The 14,675-nt window shown below is 42.0% G+C and overlaps 1 protein-coding gene and 1 non-coding gene across 3 annotated transcripts in view; one reads left to right on the top strand and one right to left on the bottom strand.

Moving 5' to 3' along the window:
* Positions 1 to 5,245, bottom strand: part of NKAIN2 (sodium/potassium transporting ATPase interacting 2) — an 850,734-nt gene extending 845,489 nt beyond the window's left edge. For both annotated transcript variants that reach the window (XM_064486725.1, XM_064486723.1), the window contains exon 1: positions 4,973 to 5,245. In XM_064486725.1, the coding sequence (XP_064342795.1) occupies positions 4,973 to 5,026 (54 nt within the window). In that variant the 5' untranslated portion in view covers positions 5,027 to 5,245. The remainder of the gene's footprint in view (positions 1 to 4,972) is intronic.
* Positions 5,246 to 5,623: 378 nt separating this feature from the next.
* LOC116154405 (uncharacterized) lies at positions 5,624 to 11,215 on the top strand. Its single transcript, XR_010381244.1, has 3 exons — positions 5,624 to 7,633; positions 7,884 to 8,103; positions 10,552 to 11,215. It is a non-coding gene; the product is annotated as an uncharacterized LOC116154405 (transcript).
* Positions 11,216 to 14,675: the final 3,460 nt, after the last annotated feature.

The raw sequence follows: 14,675 nt of genomic DNA on the forward strand, positions 1-14,675 counted from the left end.
TGGTTTCTGACATTTGCGCACTAAAAGGCATGGAAATAGGGGAGTAATTATCAGCAATATTAATTTCAAATCTATTTTTGGAAAAATTACACTGAGCTGCTTGAAATTCTACTAAATAACTGAAATAAATCCTTTAAAATTTCAGTGGAACCCACAGATAATAGAGGACTGACTGCCATTTTACATAAGAGACTTGAGCACCAGAGGCAAAATCCACACAGGGGTGGGGTCCTGGATACAATCCCCTGCGGATACCAAGAGACAACCGTATATACAAATATTTAATTAAGCCATAGTTTTAATTTTTTATTTCCATGTTTCTGTCTCAGATTTTATTTCTGTCAAGTACGCACATGCAGAGAATAGAAACAGACCAAGAAATAAAGACTTCCTATTTAAGGCATCTCTGGCTGCCATTCTGAAATTCTTGACTGGGCAAGTGGAGAATCTGACCCCGAAGTAAAGCAGCATCAGAGGGAAAAGCTGGTGGCAATGCCCATTTGCGTATCTGGGCCATTGCCCACATATGGGCCCCAAGCCAGAGATGCCTCTGGCATTCTGCACAGGGGATGCTGCCCATCCAAGTCTTTATTTCAGAAAGAAGGGGAAACAGCTCTGCAGAGACTGGTTCTATGAAATTTCAGGTGTATGAAAAAGAAGGTGCCACTTGTTTGTGAACCAAGAGAGCTGGAAGTTGGAAGAGGTTTCTACATCTTTTTTTGATAAACATCAGAGAAGAGTAGTGCTGAATTACCGTGAAAGAGTAAATTAAAGACAAAAATCACACATGAGGATATTGGGTTGCAGAAAAAGAAAGTGTTTAAAAGGAAGAAAGTTATCATCATCTTGTAACCTAGCAAACTCAGCATATTTTTCAATCACAAGTTTCTGAAATACAATGTGGAAATGTTTAGTCTTCTCCATGAATCAGTTCAGCTAACGACCTCAAGATTTTATCACCGAGGGCATTTGATTCTAAAACCTTAAATTCTCTGAGAGGAAGGGTTGTGACAGGTAACATTCTACACTTTTGGAGAACTTTCAGACTTGTCAAAAGGACCCTAGGAAAATCAAAAGATTCCACCTGCACTTTTCAAGCTACTTCATGTCAATGCTTTATTTTAAGAAGCCGAAGACCTTGTTACTATGAACGCTGCATAAAATCACAATCGACGCCACTGAAATACTTCATAATTATGATAAAATTTTTACTTCATCCATCTATGTATCCATGGCCTTCTCTAATAAATGTGTACCTCCAAAAATGCCTAGTAACTGTGCCGTAGAAAGCAATTGATCATTCTTAATGGTTTCAACTGCTTCTCCACACAGCTGCACACATGTGTGTTAACCTAATTGTTAGCTGCACCTGCTCCAAGTTAGCAATAGTTCATAGAGCACATGGCAAGAATGGCATTCTCAGGTGTTAATCTGGTCAATGTAAATCTGCACTTTCTTTCAATAGTTTATGACACGTTTGCTTTGTGCCATATAGGAGTCTGATGTACAAAACTGTGGGTGATTTTGAATTTCCTTATTGAAAACAAAGCTGTCTTTTCAAACTAAAATAAATTATGCTCTCCCATATTATAACTGAGTGACTTCTCACTGAGAAATATCTGAGATATCTGAGTAATTTTTTCCAACATTTATATAAAGTATTCTTTGATGCAACTGAACACTGAAGAAAGAAATAGAAACTCTTTCACAAACTGCTGAAAGTCATAAATAAGAAGTTAAATTGTTCTTGTCCTGTACCACCGTAGTCACCCCTGCAAATACAGTGATGATTTTTGCTACTATCTAACATCTTCAGTTTCTGAGCATTAAGGACAGCAATGATAAAAAGAAAATTACCTTCTTGAGATTATGAGCTTAAACTCTGGATTCTGCACATGCAGCAAATCTGTTTCCAGAGATCACACCCCTTTTTCATAGGAATCATCCAAAAATCTGAAGTTGGAGTAACCATTTAGCTCAAAGATTTTAATGTATGATACACAGAGACAGACACTTTTTCATAAAATGTAAGTTTTCTATTAGGTCCCTATGGTATGAAATCCTAATTTCTTGTCTTACAAATTGATTTCCTGGTTTTTAAAATAATGTATGTTATCCACACTTGTCTGCTAAACATTAAATTAAATGCACATTTCACATAATTAAAAGCAAAGATAAAGAATCCTGACAGGTAAGTTTCTCTGGAGCCTTTGTCTCTGTCCTTCACTCGGTAACGAATGAAACACTGTCTGCTCTGATAACATACTGACGAATAAGGTGCCCATCTCCACAATACAAATGCTACCTCACCTTCTACTAAGGTTAGCTGCAAGTTTATATAGACATAAATATTCTTTTAAGTCTAGTTAAAATACAAACACTCTACTTACAGAATTGGAGTCAAATGTTTCTAGAAACTTAACAGTTATTCAACAAAGAAACTTAATAAAGTTTCTATCTTAGACTATTTTGGCTTCAATTTTATTAAATCTAAAATTTTACTGTACAGCTATCAAAACAATGCCCAAATGTTACAAGAAGGCATAGTGAACACTTCAGAAGTAAACTGGTTGAACTTCTGTGTCCATTAATAGTACACGAGTCATAACTTATTCTGGAAACCTGGCTACTTACAAAACAAACTTTACTCATAACAGTGCAAAGATACATAAAGTTTTTTTTAAAGATTATCAAGAGCAAAGAAAAACATAAACACCCCCTCCATTGTGTGCATGTGTGCATGTGCAGTGATTTGCAACTCTTAATTCACAAAAGAATTATTTATTTAAAATTAAATACTATATTTCTAAGAAGCAACAATTACCAAGAACCTCTGGAATTCTTTAAATGTGATCATTCCACCCTATCAAATCAATTGGATGTTCTTCAACCGTTGTTTTTTCTTTTACATCTGCATTAACATGGCTGCTAATTACATTAGCCTGGTGGCATATAAAGTCTGAATGGGAAATATCACATGATTCTTATAGAACATAAATGTATGTAGGATTCAAATTTACACTTGCTTAGATTGAGCACTTCTACATTACAGCTACTTCTATTTTGTTAGAGAATTTAGCTTGGATTCAGAATTTCTTTCATAAGTGACATAGCACCTCTCTAACACACCATTGCATATATCCATGCACATAAACGCACACACACACACACACACACACACACACACACAAACCTTTAGCCTTATTATGCTACTATGTATATTCAGTTTTCCATTTGTATATTTATGTTTTTCTAAAACTGTTAAAGTTCCTGAGGAGTTTGTATTCATCACACAAAATGCCCTGCAGATCTAATGCCTACATCTACCATAATAAAGCCCTACTATGTTAAATGATTAAAAAGCTAAATCATTTTTTAAATTGAAAGTTGTAAAGAACATAAGAATGCTCTTCCCAACCCACTCATTCTCACAGTTTTATCCTTTTACACAGTGAATCAGCAAATGTCTTATTTTCTGAATCACGTATGAACATGAGAATGTTTTGAAAATGTTTATACAGTTTGGCACACTTGGCGTTACTGGTGGCTTCACAGTAAGCTCTCTCATTGTTCTGATTAGCTTTATCATTAAGAGTAAAAAACCTTTATTATAGAACTTAACTGCATATGTGGTACAGAAAAATAGACTGCTTTACACGTCATTGAGAAAATGTTACATTCTTAAAATTATATTTATAGTTCCATCTTCTTTTTCTCACAGCCAAGTGCATAAGTAATTCACAGATCAAAATATACATCATCAGACAACTTTGCTGGGAAGGAAGAATATCCTTGAGACAATATGCAACTAGAAGCACTGCTTCAGCTAAATATTAAACCAAACAACAACAACCACTCGTGGGTTTAATGACAACTGATAAACAATGAAGAACACTTAAGAAATTCTTCTGTCAGTTTCAATAGCAAATCCTTGCCCTTTTGATTACTGATGGGGCTCTCAGAAATTTTCTTTGGTCTTGTAGTCCTTTCAGCCTTTATAAAACAATTGCTGGAAATGTGGGTGGCTATTCAAGTTAATACATTCTTTCCAAGGAAAGCTATTTGATAACAGGAGGGAGCAAGTACCTCCCACCTCAAATTAACTACTTAAAGTGGTGTATTTTTCACCTCTAAACTATCCTTGGCCCCTCCTTCTATTGCCCTTAGGGAATTTAAATTCAGTGACATGACATTTTCCATTATTGGCTCCTTATCTCTTTGCAACTGTACAACATTCCTCAAAAAGTACACATAATTCTCCTTCCCATGGGATCAGACGACAGTAGCTATTTCTGGAGCAATTATACATGTAATGTAAGATACAATATTTTTCCTTATAATTGTTTGTAATAATTGTGATTTGAAGGCGACTGGTTCAGTTTGTAGCCATGCTGTTGCTGAGTTCATCTAAGTATTTCTCTTCAATCTACATACTTTTAAAACTCAGTGTGTCGTGTACATCAGACTGCTGTAAGGTAACCATCTGCTCTACATAGTGGTTTGTTAGAGCGTAATACTTATAAGACAATATATTCCTTAGGAAAAAACACACGTCAGTGAAGAAACAAAGATACTGCAAAAATTAGTATACAGAAGAAAAGTCAAAAATTCCATATTTCTCTGTTTTAACACCTGTATAGTAAATTCTGTGACAACCACGTTGTTACATTAATAGGAACGCAAAGCATAAAAGAACAAGAGCTACATCTTGCTTTGCTTAAAGAAATTAAAGACAAGTTTAACCCGCACCTGCCAAATTGTCTTCAGAGGGAAAGAAATAGGTGGGGACGGAAAGCCTCACCTCTCCTGTACCCCACGGTGAGTCTCTCTGAAATCATTTGAAATATAGGCAATATATCTGTCACCTTTTCTTTTTTCTTCCATTCTAATCAAAGGCAGACCTTTTCCTGCACTCCCCTGCCCACTATCTCAAAGGCACATTACAGAATAAGAGGACCCAAGTGTCACTTACCAGTTGCATGCCACAGATAAAGATAAGCGTGCACCTGCCACTGCAATAACCCATGGTTTCCGAGACCCCTGCCACAGCCAGACTGTCCCACGTCGGCCACCGTCGAGCCCCCACTTTATCCAATCAGATCGCGGGGAAGGACAGGCAAACCTGCGGAGGGCTCGGGGGCTCCGGGCTGCTGCTGCCAGCGTCCTGGGAAGTGACAGGCATTAGGACCTGCTGGCGCGGCGGCGGTGGCGGCGGCAGCTCCAGCCGCGCCCGCCACACATACCTTCACTCTCTCGGTGCACACGCCGCGCCGCGGGCAGCGCCGCCTGCGGAGACGCGCCCCGGGCCCGCAGGGGCAGCAGCGGCAGCCTCGCAGCGCCGCCGCGCCCTCGGGCATCTGGCCGCGAAGTTGCGCCCCCGCCGCTCCCCGCGCCGGCTCGCCCCACGCCCCCCAGCGCGGCCGCCGCCCGACGCGCGCTCGCCCCGCGTCCTCCGCGCGCCGGCTTCGGGGGTGACAGAAGCGCGCGATGCCCGCCTCCCTGCGCCGCCCGCGGCCCCTCTGCGCCCGGCGCTGCGGGGGCCCCGCGGGCGGGGGCGGGGCGCGGGCTGGGCGGGGGCGTCCGGTCTCCGCGGTACCGGGCGGCGGCGGCGGCGGCGGCTGCGGCGGCGGCTGCTTCGCGCAGTGAGGCCGGGTCCGCGCCGCGTCCTGCAGCGGCGCTGCCCCTCCCCTTCGCCCAGATGCGTTAATCCTCCCACAACAAATCCTTCAACCTGCTCCCCGCCGCCACCCTCCCAGAGCGTCAACTTCTTTCGGCCTGGCCGGGTCTGGTGCTGAGGGGGCTGTTGGCTGCGGTGTCTAGGCGGGAAGTAGCGGCGCGGAAGCGGCGGCTGCGGCGGTGGGGGCATGGGGGACCGCGAGCGAAGAGTCCGGGCAGCATGTCCGTAGCTTGCTGGGCTTGTGCTGGTTCTGCTCCTGCAGACGAGCCCAGAGCACGGTGCGCGAGCAAGCTGCGTGTGCGTGTGTGTGTGTGTGTGTTTGGGGGGAAAGGGACGAAGAGAAGGGTTAGGGAAGGGGGATGGGTGATGAAATAGGGTGCAGCCCTGGGATCCCGACCGGCCGGGAAGGCCGAGTGGCAGAAGGGTCGGAGGAGGAGGGACGCCGAGCCGCCGACTCACTGCCTGCCGCCCGGCACCCGCCTCTCAAGGACCTGCAAGGGCCGGAGCGTGGGGAGTTACGGAATAGACCCTGCTCCGGAAAAGGGACCGGGCTGCTGCTGGAGTTGGTGGGAAAACTGGGAACCGGAGGGATTAGGGAGTTACCCTTGCTGCTTCAAACTGTTGTTCGTTTTCGCTCAAGAAATTAAAGGATCGGAGACAATTTCTGTGTTCAAGTACCTCAGCCTCAAGGACCGTCCCGGCTGGGCGTGGATTCCCGGAGGTGGATGCTCCAGCCCCTGCTGTGGAACGCCGGCCAGAAGCTGTGCTTTGGCTCCTGTAACCTGCGGAGAGACACGCTTCGGAGCCCGCTGCTGCCACCTGCGGGTCGAAAGCTGAAGAGCGAAGTACCTGGTCCAGGTGGCGTTCCCTGGGGCTTAGGTATTCGGGAACCGAGGGTCAAGGTGTTTTATAGTCCTGGGTCACTTGTTAAAGCAATTCTAACCAGTTTTCCCAGGAAGTGAAGATGTGATGTAGAGGTCCGCTGAGATACCGAGTCGTTGGTATGAAGTGGCAAAATTGGTAAGAGAACGCTGTAGGAAACTGTATAGCCAGTGTCTTCCCACACCCCCTTAAGAGATTAAGACTGATGAAACCACATGGAGCAAAGAGCTTTCCCTAGGAAATGGGATTTGGCCCTACTGATAAAGTGGTATTTGTGTAGGATAATGTTATGCTGGGAACCACAAAGCAGGATCCCAAATGACTGCTTCCTTTGAGTAAATATTTTGACATATCAAAATGACTAACTATAAAGAAAGTGAATGGAACCCTAGTCTCCAGAAGCCTGGAACTGAATTTTCAGAAATGACTTGTCAGTTGTAGACAACCGAAAGGCATTTGATTTGTTACGTTTATAGAATGTGGGTATTCTATTACTATAATGAGACTGTCTGCTTTTAATCGCCCCATTTGTAAATGGACTTTTCTCTGCAGTGTCTTCCAAAGTGTAGTCAAATTACAAGGGCTCAGTATGTGCTCTTAGCCATCGCAGGCCCTAGCAAGTGAGACTGAAGCCAGAGGCATCTAGGGGCAGTGTTTCTTTTAATTATTATTATTCTGTTGTTACACACAGGTTAGCTGTCCAATAGTTGCTGGTGATGCAGGTATTTTGTATTGCCAAGCAAAAAGAAAGCTGTAAGTTGATGCTTTCTAGTGCTTGAAGAAGCTGCTGCCATGTTGTGAAAAGCATCCTATTACCTTTTTAAATTCGTAATTGCAACAGTGCATTTCTGTGGATCTCTCTGGAATCCTGCATTAGTTTCCCTGCAGCCAGCAACAGTCTGGGTGGTCTTTAGGCTGCACACGTAAAAGGAAAGCATAACGCTGGCTGTAGCTGACTCTCAGCACCCCACCCATAGTCCCTGGACTCAGTATATGGCCATCTTCCTTCTGCATGCACCTGGGACTGTCTGCAGGCTTTTTCTACCCACAGGAGGTACTTGACTGGTAGTGAAGGTAAGCCTCAAGAGCAACCCTCACCCAATAATTGGTGGGAGTTGGTGGGTAAATTCCCCAGCTTTCTTAACCCAGAGATGTGAAACCCTGAGACATGCTCCCGTCTACACCATTAACCTCCCCCGCAGGAGGGAACGCATAGTGCTCACAGTTGCAGCGGCGGTAGCCTGCTCATTCATGCACTCTGAATTAGCTTCCTTCCCTTCCCTCCTCATTTCCTCACTCCTCTGCGGAAACTTCCTGGGATCAGCTCAGTAAGCCACTTCACTCAAACCCTTGTGGCAGGGCTGCCTCTGGAGAAGCCCAGAAGAAGGCAATCTTTCAAGGGCTTTTATTCATGATCTGGCACCATTGGCACTGTGTTATTGGAAGAATAAACCAGAAGCATGTTCGGTGTTGAACATTTACTGCGTGCACCCACTGCCTTACATTCTACACTTACATCGTCTCGTTCATTACTCCGGAAACTGGTGAGTTGGTACAATGCTCATTTTAAAGGTACGGAAACTAAGATGTAGAGAAAGGAAGTAGAGCAGTTCCCCTCCTTATGCATGGTTTCACTTCCTACTGTTTCAGTGGCCCACAGTCAATTTCAGTCCTGAAGTATTAAATGGAAACTACCAGAAATAGACAATTCATAAGTTTTAAATTGTGGGCCTTTCTGAAGCGTGATGAAATCTCTCATCCACCCACTTGCTCCCTCCTGGAAGATGAATCATCCTTGTCCAGGTGTCCTTCAGTGTCTTTTACCCCCTATCAGTTATTTAGCAGTTAGTAGACTGACAGTCACGGTGTCAGGGCACTCGTGTTCGGGGTTCAAACCCTCATGTATTGGGTTTTGTACTATCAGTGGTTCCAGGCATCCACGGAGGGCCTTGGAAGGCATCCCCCATGAATAAAGGAAGGCTGCTGAACCTTGATCACAGGGGCACATGTTCTCTATGGCAGAATTAGTGTGAAGGCATGTCTGTGGGGCATCCAAATTTGCTTTTCTTTGTTGTGCTCTCATTTGGTATTTTACTGTACTTGTTCTTAGTTCTTTTAGAATTCCACATGGAAGTTATGACTTAAAAATATTTAGAAGGATGATTACACATATTCCTGTCTCTTTTTTTCCAGCCCTACTGAGATCATATTTTATTATCTCTAAACTTAATTCACATTACATCTTTTAGCTCAAGTGCCTTATGAAAAGGCGCCTGGTTAGGGATGCAGCTCCGTTCCTTATGGTGATGGCCGTACCCTTCCCCTTCCATTTCCTGTTATGTCTGGCGCCTTAGTGGGAAAGACAAGAGAGAGTCCCAACTGTCCTATAGATGCGCACAGTGCAGAGGGAGACCTCAAACTGGAATGGCAATTGCACTTTCATTTAGAAGTAAAATCGTATACTATTCAGCTGTGTAAGGTGCTAAGGGCTTTGGTTGACTAGTCTGGTGACACAGCTACTGTTAATTTCTTGTTTCTGCGGGGAGAATGTGTTACATATTCCACATCTCCAAGGTGACCTTGGCATCCTGCTGTAGAGCACATTTCAAGGTTATTTCACACCTGTTATCTCATTTACCTCTCACAACAGCTCATGGAATGAGATAGGTACACAGCCACTAAGTGAACTGCTGTCTGTTCAACCCTCAGTCACTTCAGCAGGAGCAAAAGCTCAAGCCTGGCTTTGTACTGCCACTGAGCAGCTTCACTCTGAGTTTTACTCAGTCTCCATTCATTACAGTTTGAAAACATAAAGGCAGCAATTAACTTTACAGTCGCAAAACCAACAAATTTAATTCACTGAATATTTATGCAAACGAACTTTTTTTTTCTTGTTTGGAAACAGCTATTCAGAAAATAACAGTATTTTTGAAATAAAAAATAAAATAATCACTCATAATCCTTCCACCCAGAGATAATCTGTCATTTTTGCACAAACCAATGTATTTTTTAAAAATGGGATTATATCATACATAATGTATCTTAATCTACTTCTTTTGCACTTAACAATAGATCAAGAACATATGTCCAACTTAGTAAGCTCATGGACTCTGCAGTCAGTTCAACTTCATAGTCTAAACTCTGCCACTTACCAATTATGTAACCTGAGGCAAGTCACATCTCTGTGTCTTAGCTTCTTTATAAAAGCGGGCGGGGAGTAACGATGCACATATATCATAAAGTTGTTGTGAGGCTTAAGTTATGTTAATATATGTAAAGCTTTTAGAACAATGCCTGGCCCATAGTCAACACTTTAATATTGTTAATTATCATTATTCTGCATACAACATAGCTATAATGACTGTATTACATTCAAATGTAAGCAAGTATCCCAATTATTAATTCATATCCTTTTCTTGAAAATAAAAGTTTTATGGCAGGCAGAATAATGGCCCCTCAAATATGTTCTCACCATAATCCTCAGAACCTGTGAATATGTTACCCAACATGGCAAAAGAGATTTTGAATATGTGATTAAGTTTAAGAACCTTGAGATGGGGAGAGCTGCCTAACAGTTCCAGGCTTATGGAGAAAGAGAGGCTAATGCAAGAAGGGTCAGGGAAGAGATGCGAGGTGGGAGGACAGTCAACGTAGCATTGCTGGCTTTGTAGATGGAGGACGAAGGTTATGATTCAAGCCATGTAGGTGCCCTCTAACAGCTGGAAAGATTGAGGGAACAGAATCTCTCCTGTGGCCTCCGGGAGGAATGCATTCACGCCTATGGCTAGATTTTAGCCAACTGACACGCATGTCAGACTTCTGACCTACAAAACTAAGACAATTCATGTGTTATTTTAAGCCACTGAATTTGTGATAATTTGTCATAGCAGCAACAGAAAACCAATACAGTTTGCTTCCTATGTTTCAATAGTATACATTTGAGAATTAAGTTTGTAGGCACGTTATCTCCTGTGTTTTGATTATTTCCTTAGGATACATTTCTAGAGGTGAATGTGTGAGACCAAGAATGGACAAGACTGTGGCACTTTTGATAAATAAAAACCGAATTCCTCTGAGGACTTTTATCAGTTAACATCTGTACGGAATGTACTTGCCATTTCCCCTGTGCCTTTGTAAGTAATGATATTAGCATTTTCAAGGAACTTTTTCATCTTCTATTTTAATTTGCATTTTTTGTACAGTGATTACTTACTAGATACCTACTAAATATGCCAAGATGGTCCATGGCTTTTATATCACACTGACTCTCACTTTTCTTTGGTGATTCCTCCTGAAAGTTCAAGTCAATTTCTAATAATATTATCCAGTGACAGATTCTATAGTACAGACCATAACAGTAAAAATCCATTTATCTATGTGACCAAAATGCTGGCCTTCAGAGATGTTGATAAGCCAAGATGACAGATTATACCACGATAAAAATCAGAGCTGTGTTACGATCAGTGCCTAATCATTCATGTTTTTGTATTAAATGCCATTTGGGTTATAGCCTTCTAAATTAAATTATTTAAATTTGTGATCGATGTAAACTTCATAAGATCGGGTAAAGTGCCCTGAATATGCCGAGATCTCAGTACCTATAGGCTGGTGATCAATTGCACATATTAACTTAAATATGTTTCACATTTTAATCATATTTGTCATGAGGTATTCTAAGGCATATTAATAAAATTATTTTAAAAATAATAAGGCTCGTCATTATTAGTTCAGTAAATTATCTCATTGAAAAATATGCAATTTTAGGAATAAAAACTTTTGTCAGAGATTAGAAAATGCATATTTTCATCTTTTTATTTTCTTCTAAGTTGTGCTGATTTTTTCTTCAACATGAAAAGTTGAGAAATAAGTGTAAGAATAAGCCAAGAATTTCTTGATGCTGTTTTTGTGTAACAATCCTCTCCAAACATAAAGGCTTTGTATAGTGGTTTTATTATGCTCAAGGGTTCTATAGGTTGGGAATTTGGAGAGGGCTCAGGGGGAAAGTTTCCCTGCTCCGCAGCGTCTGGGGCATAAGCTGTAAAGACTCCAAGGCCGGGGGTGGCTCTGGCTGGGGACAGGGATTACCTGAAGAGTCCTTCCCTCACACGCCTGGCACACAGGCTGGAAAGACTTGTGAAGGCCAGGACTACAGAGCAGATCACCTGCATGTGGCCTCTCCTTGCAGCTTGGCTTCCCCACAGCATGGCTGCCTCAGAGTAGTCAGAGCTGAGGGCTCCAATCACGAGGCTCCAGCAGACAAGGCAGAGGCTGCACTGCCTTTTATCACCCAGCCTCAAAAGTCACCCAGCTCCACTTCCACCGTAATCTGTTAGTTCCAAGGAAGGCACAACAAGCCCACCCCACTCAGAGGTGGGGGAGACCTTGGTGCCCACCCCATGAATGGAGAAACGTCAAAGAGGATGAGGGCCATGTTTCCAAACCTGTTTTAACCACTGCATCATAATTAAAGGGAACTTAACTGTTCCCTGAAAATTGAAATAAGTAAAAATTAAAATTTAGGCATTAATGCTATTGTGTCACAGTAAAAAAAGCTAACTTTATACTAACAGCTCAGAGAAACCTGTTGAGTGAATATGAAAGAAAGTGATACTCTGAATTAACCAGAATAAGAACTGATTCCTAATAATTTGACTTTGGGTTTCATAGTCTGGAGGAGGTAAGGAGAAAGAACATATTTCATCCATTCAAATGACTTCACATTCTCAGAAGCCAGTTAAAAGTTGGAATTCATTTCCTACAACTGCAAGATGAGGAGTAGAGTATTTAAACCATTCAACGGAATGATACTAAACAAATGATTAGTTTTTAGTAGTATTTACTATAGTAATATGTACTCTACATTTTTTTCTATATAATTAAGATTTATTGCACGGCTTAAAAGTATCTTTACTAAAAATGTAGTTACTGTATAAATTATTTTCTATGCTTTCCCCAGTTTATCCTTCTACAAGACTAATAAATACCGATTTAATAGAATATGAGAAAATGAGAGAGAAATGTCAGGAAAGTAGATGTAGTACACTTACTTTTAATAGGATTAATTCAAAATCCTTACACAGTGGCATGTTTTAAGCTTCTGAAAGGAAGAAAAATAAATCCCTAAACACATTTGTCTTTTTTTATATTTCAGATGTTCAGTAATATAAATACAATATTCTAATCAAATTTTTGTTTTCCTTTTTGAGGGAGAAGGTGGGGTGTTGAATTGAAATTCTCTTTGTAAATCTGGAGGTGGATGAAGGGAGCAGGCATTTCTGGTTGACCTTCTGTTGCTAGGAGCTGGAGTATAAGACCATGGCTTCTTTGTAAATCAGTTCAGCCTCTACTGCCCATCCTGGAACTACAGTAAAGACACAGTCATTCTTCAGTGCTTCCAGGACGCTTTGCCCAGGCATTTTGTGGAAAATATGGGTGTTCCTTTGATACCTTCTGATAATAGTCCTGAGAGGGGAGCCTAGCCAATGATCCCTCCATCCCACAGTATTTTTGTCTTCACATACGCCTTCTTGGCAAAACCACGTAAGCACTAACTTCAAATCATGATAAAATTCTCATTACTCATAATATTGTTCAGCCCAGTACCAAGTTCTCTTCATTGTCATTGTACCTCTCCAGCCAGCACTGCCAACCTGACTCAGGCTTCCTCTGTGGGGCCACAGAGGATTTCTGGAGACTGTCCACATGACTCAGGAGTCCAGGAGACACTGGAGAACTGTACCCAGGCCTTCACACTGTCCAACCACTTCATCTCGCCAGTTTTACTCTGATGTTGCTGCCCATGTTGGGGCTGTGGGGGTGGGAAATGAGGCAAAGACAGTCCTCCTTTAGACTTTGCCCTCAGTCTACACCCACCATGCAGGAATTTCAGCCTCATCCAGAACAGGTGGGGAAGAGACCATGAAACACCTTTCTGTCTGTCTGCTATTCCTACTTCTGCCGCACATCTACTTTCCATCACCTATTCAATGGCTGAAAGCGGTGAGTTTCCCTTTCTTCTCACTACCTACTCAGAACCCTCCTCTGAATGATGTCTTCTTTCTTACAAGAACGGACACTGATAGAAGTTGGGATTAAGGGAGAGAGCAGCCAGCAGAAAGGGAAAAATAGTGTCACACCTGTTCATAGCTGCAAGTTGGGCTGCAAGTTAAGTGAAACACAGATGGTGCCTTTAGCAGCTAACATTTGGAAGGTTAGGAGACAGGCTAAAAATGATCAGAGCGAAAAAGAAAAATTATTAAGAGCCATGAATCAGTTGAGCTGAGGGCTGAGGACTATGGCAGTTCTGATGAGGGAAAGTTGCTGCCACCTGGGTGAACCAGGAACAGAGAACTGAAGCTGGCTCAAGTCTTAGAGGCAGAACAATCACAGATCCAGACTCAGCAAGTAGGTCAGTTTAGCTACAGCTAAGCAAGGAGCCTGGAGGAGAAGAGAGAGCCACACGGTTGGAATGACCGGTCTGGATGTCAGTCTGAGGAGCTGGACCTTATTGAGTAGGCAATAAGGGGCCAATTAGAGTTCTTGAGTAGAGAAGACAAGAGCTGTGTCCCAGGAAGATCCCATAAAATGGATGGGAAAGAAGGGAGTATCGATGTTGGAAGCCACCAAAAGCTCAAGCCAGAAATCACTGCTCCATGTTGTACATACTAAGGCCAAGACACCCAGAAGAGTATTTTTAACATAACATATTAGATAATTCCATTTTCTCTGTGTTTTTTTAAACCCTTTGCCAAGGGAAATGCATATGATGAATTCAATTCTACACATCATTTGGCAAAATATTTTAATATGTGAATTGTAAGAATTAAAAAAATATGCTTTTCCTGTCACTTGTTATAGTCACATATGTATCACCATACTCAGATCCAAATATATCATGAGCTTCATTTCTAAATAAAACATGGAACACATTTTTGTCTCTCAATAACTTCATTATACCTTAAGCTTAAATGTATTCAGACGTGTGAAGATACTTACACACATAACTTATTTGGTTTTTAATATATTCCCATTAGGATGTGACTATTTGGATGAAAAGATAGGAATTAAATGTTTTTGGTTCAATGGCAATATATAATTAGGCATCAATGTTAGACTT

The sequence above is a fragment of the Camelus dromedarius genome, chromosome 6 (genome assembly GCF_036321535.1).
Source record: "Camelus dromedarius isolate mCamDro1 chromosome 6, mCamDro1.pat, whole genome shotgun sequence".
Classification (NCBI taxonomy): domain Eukaryota; kingdom Metazoa; phylum Chordata; class Mammalia; order Artiodactyla; family Camelidae; genus Camelus; species Camelus dromedarius.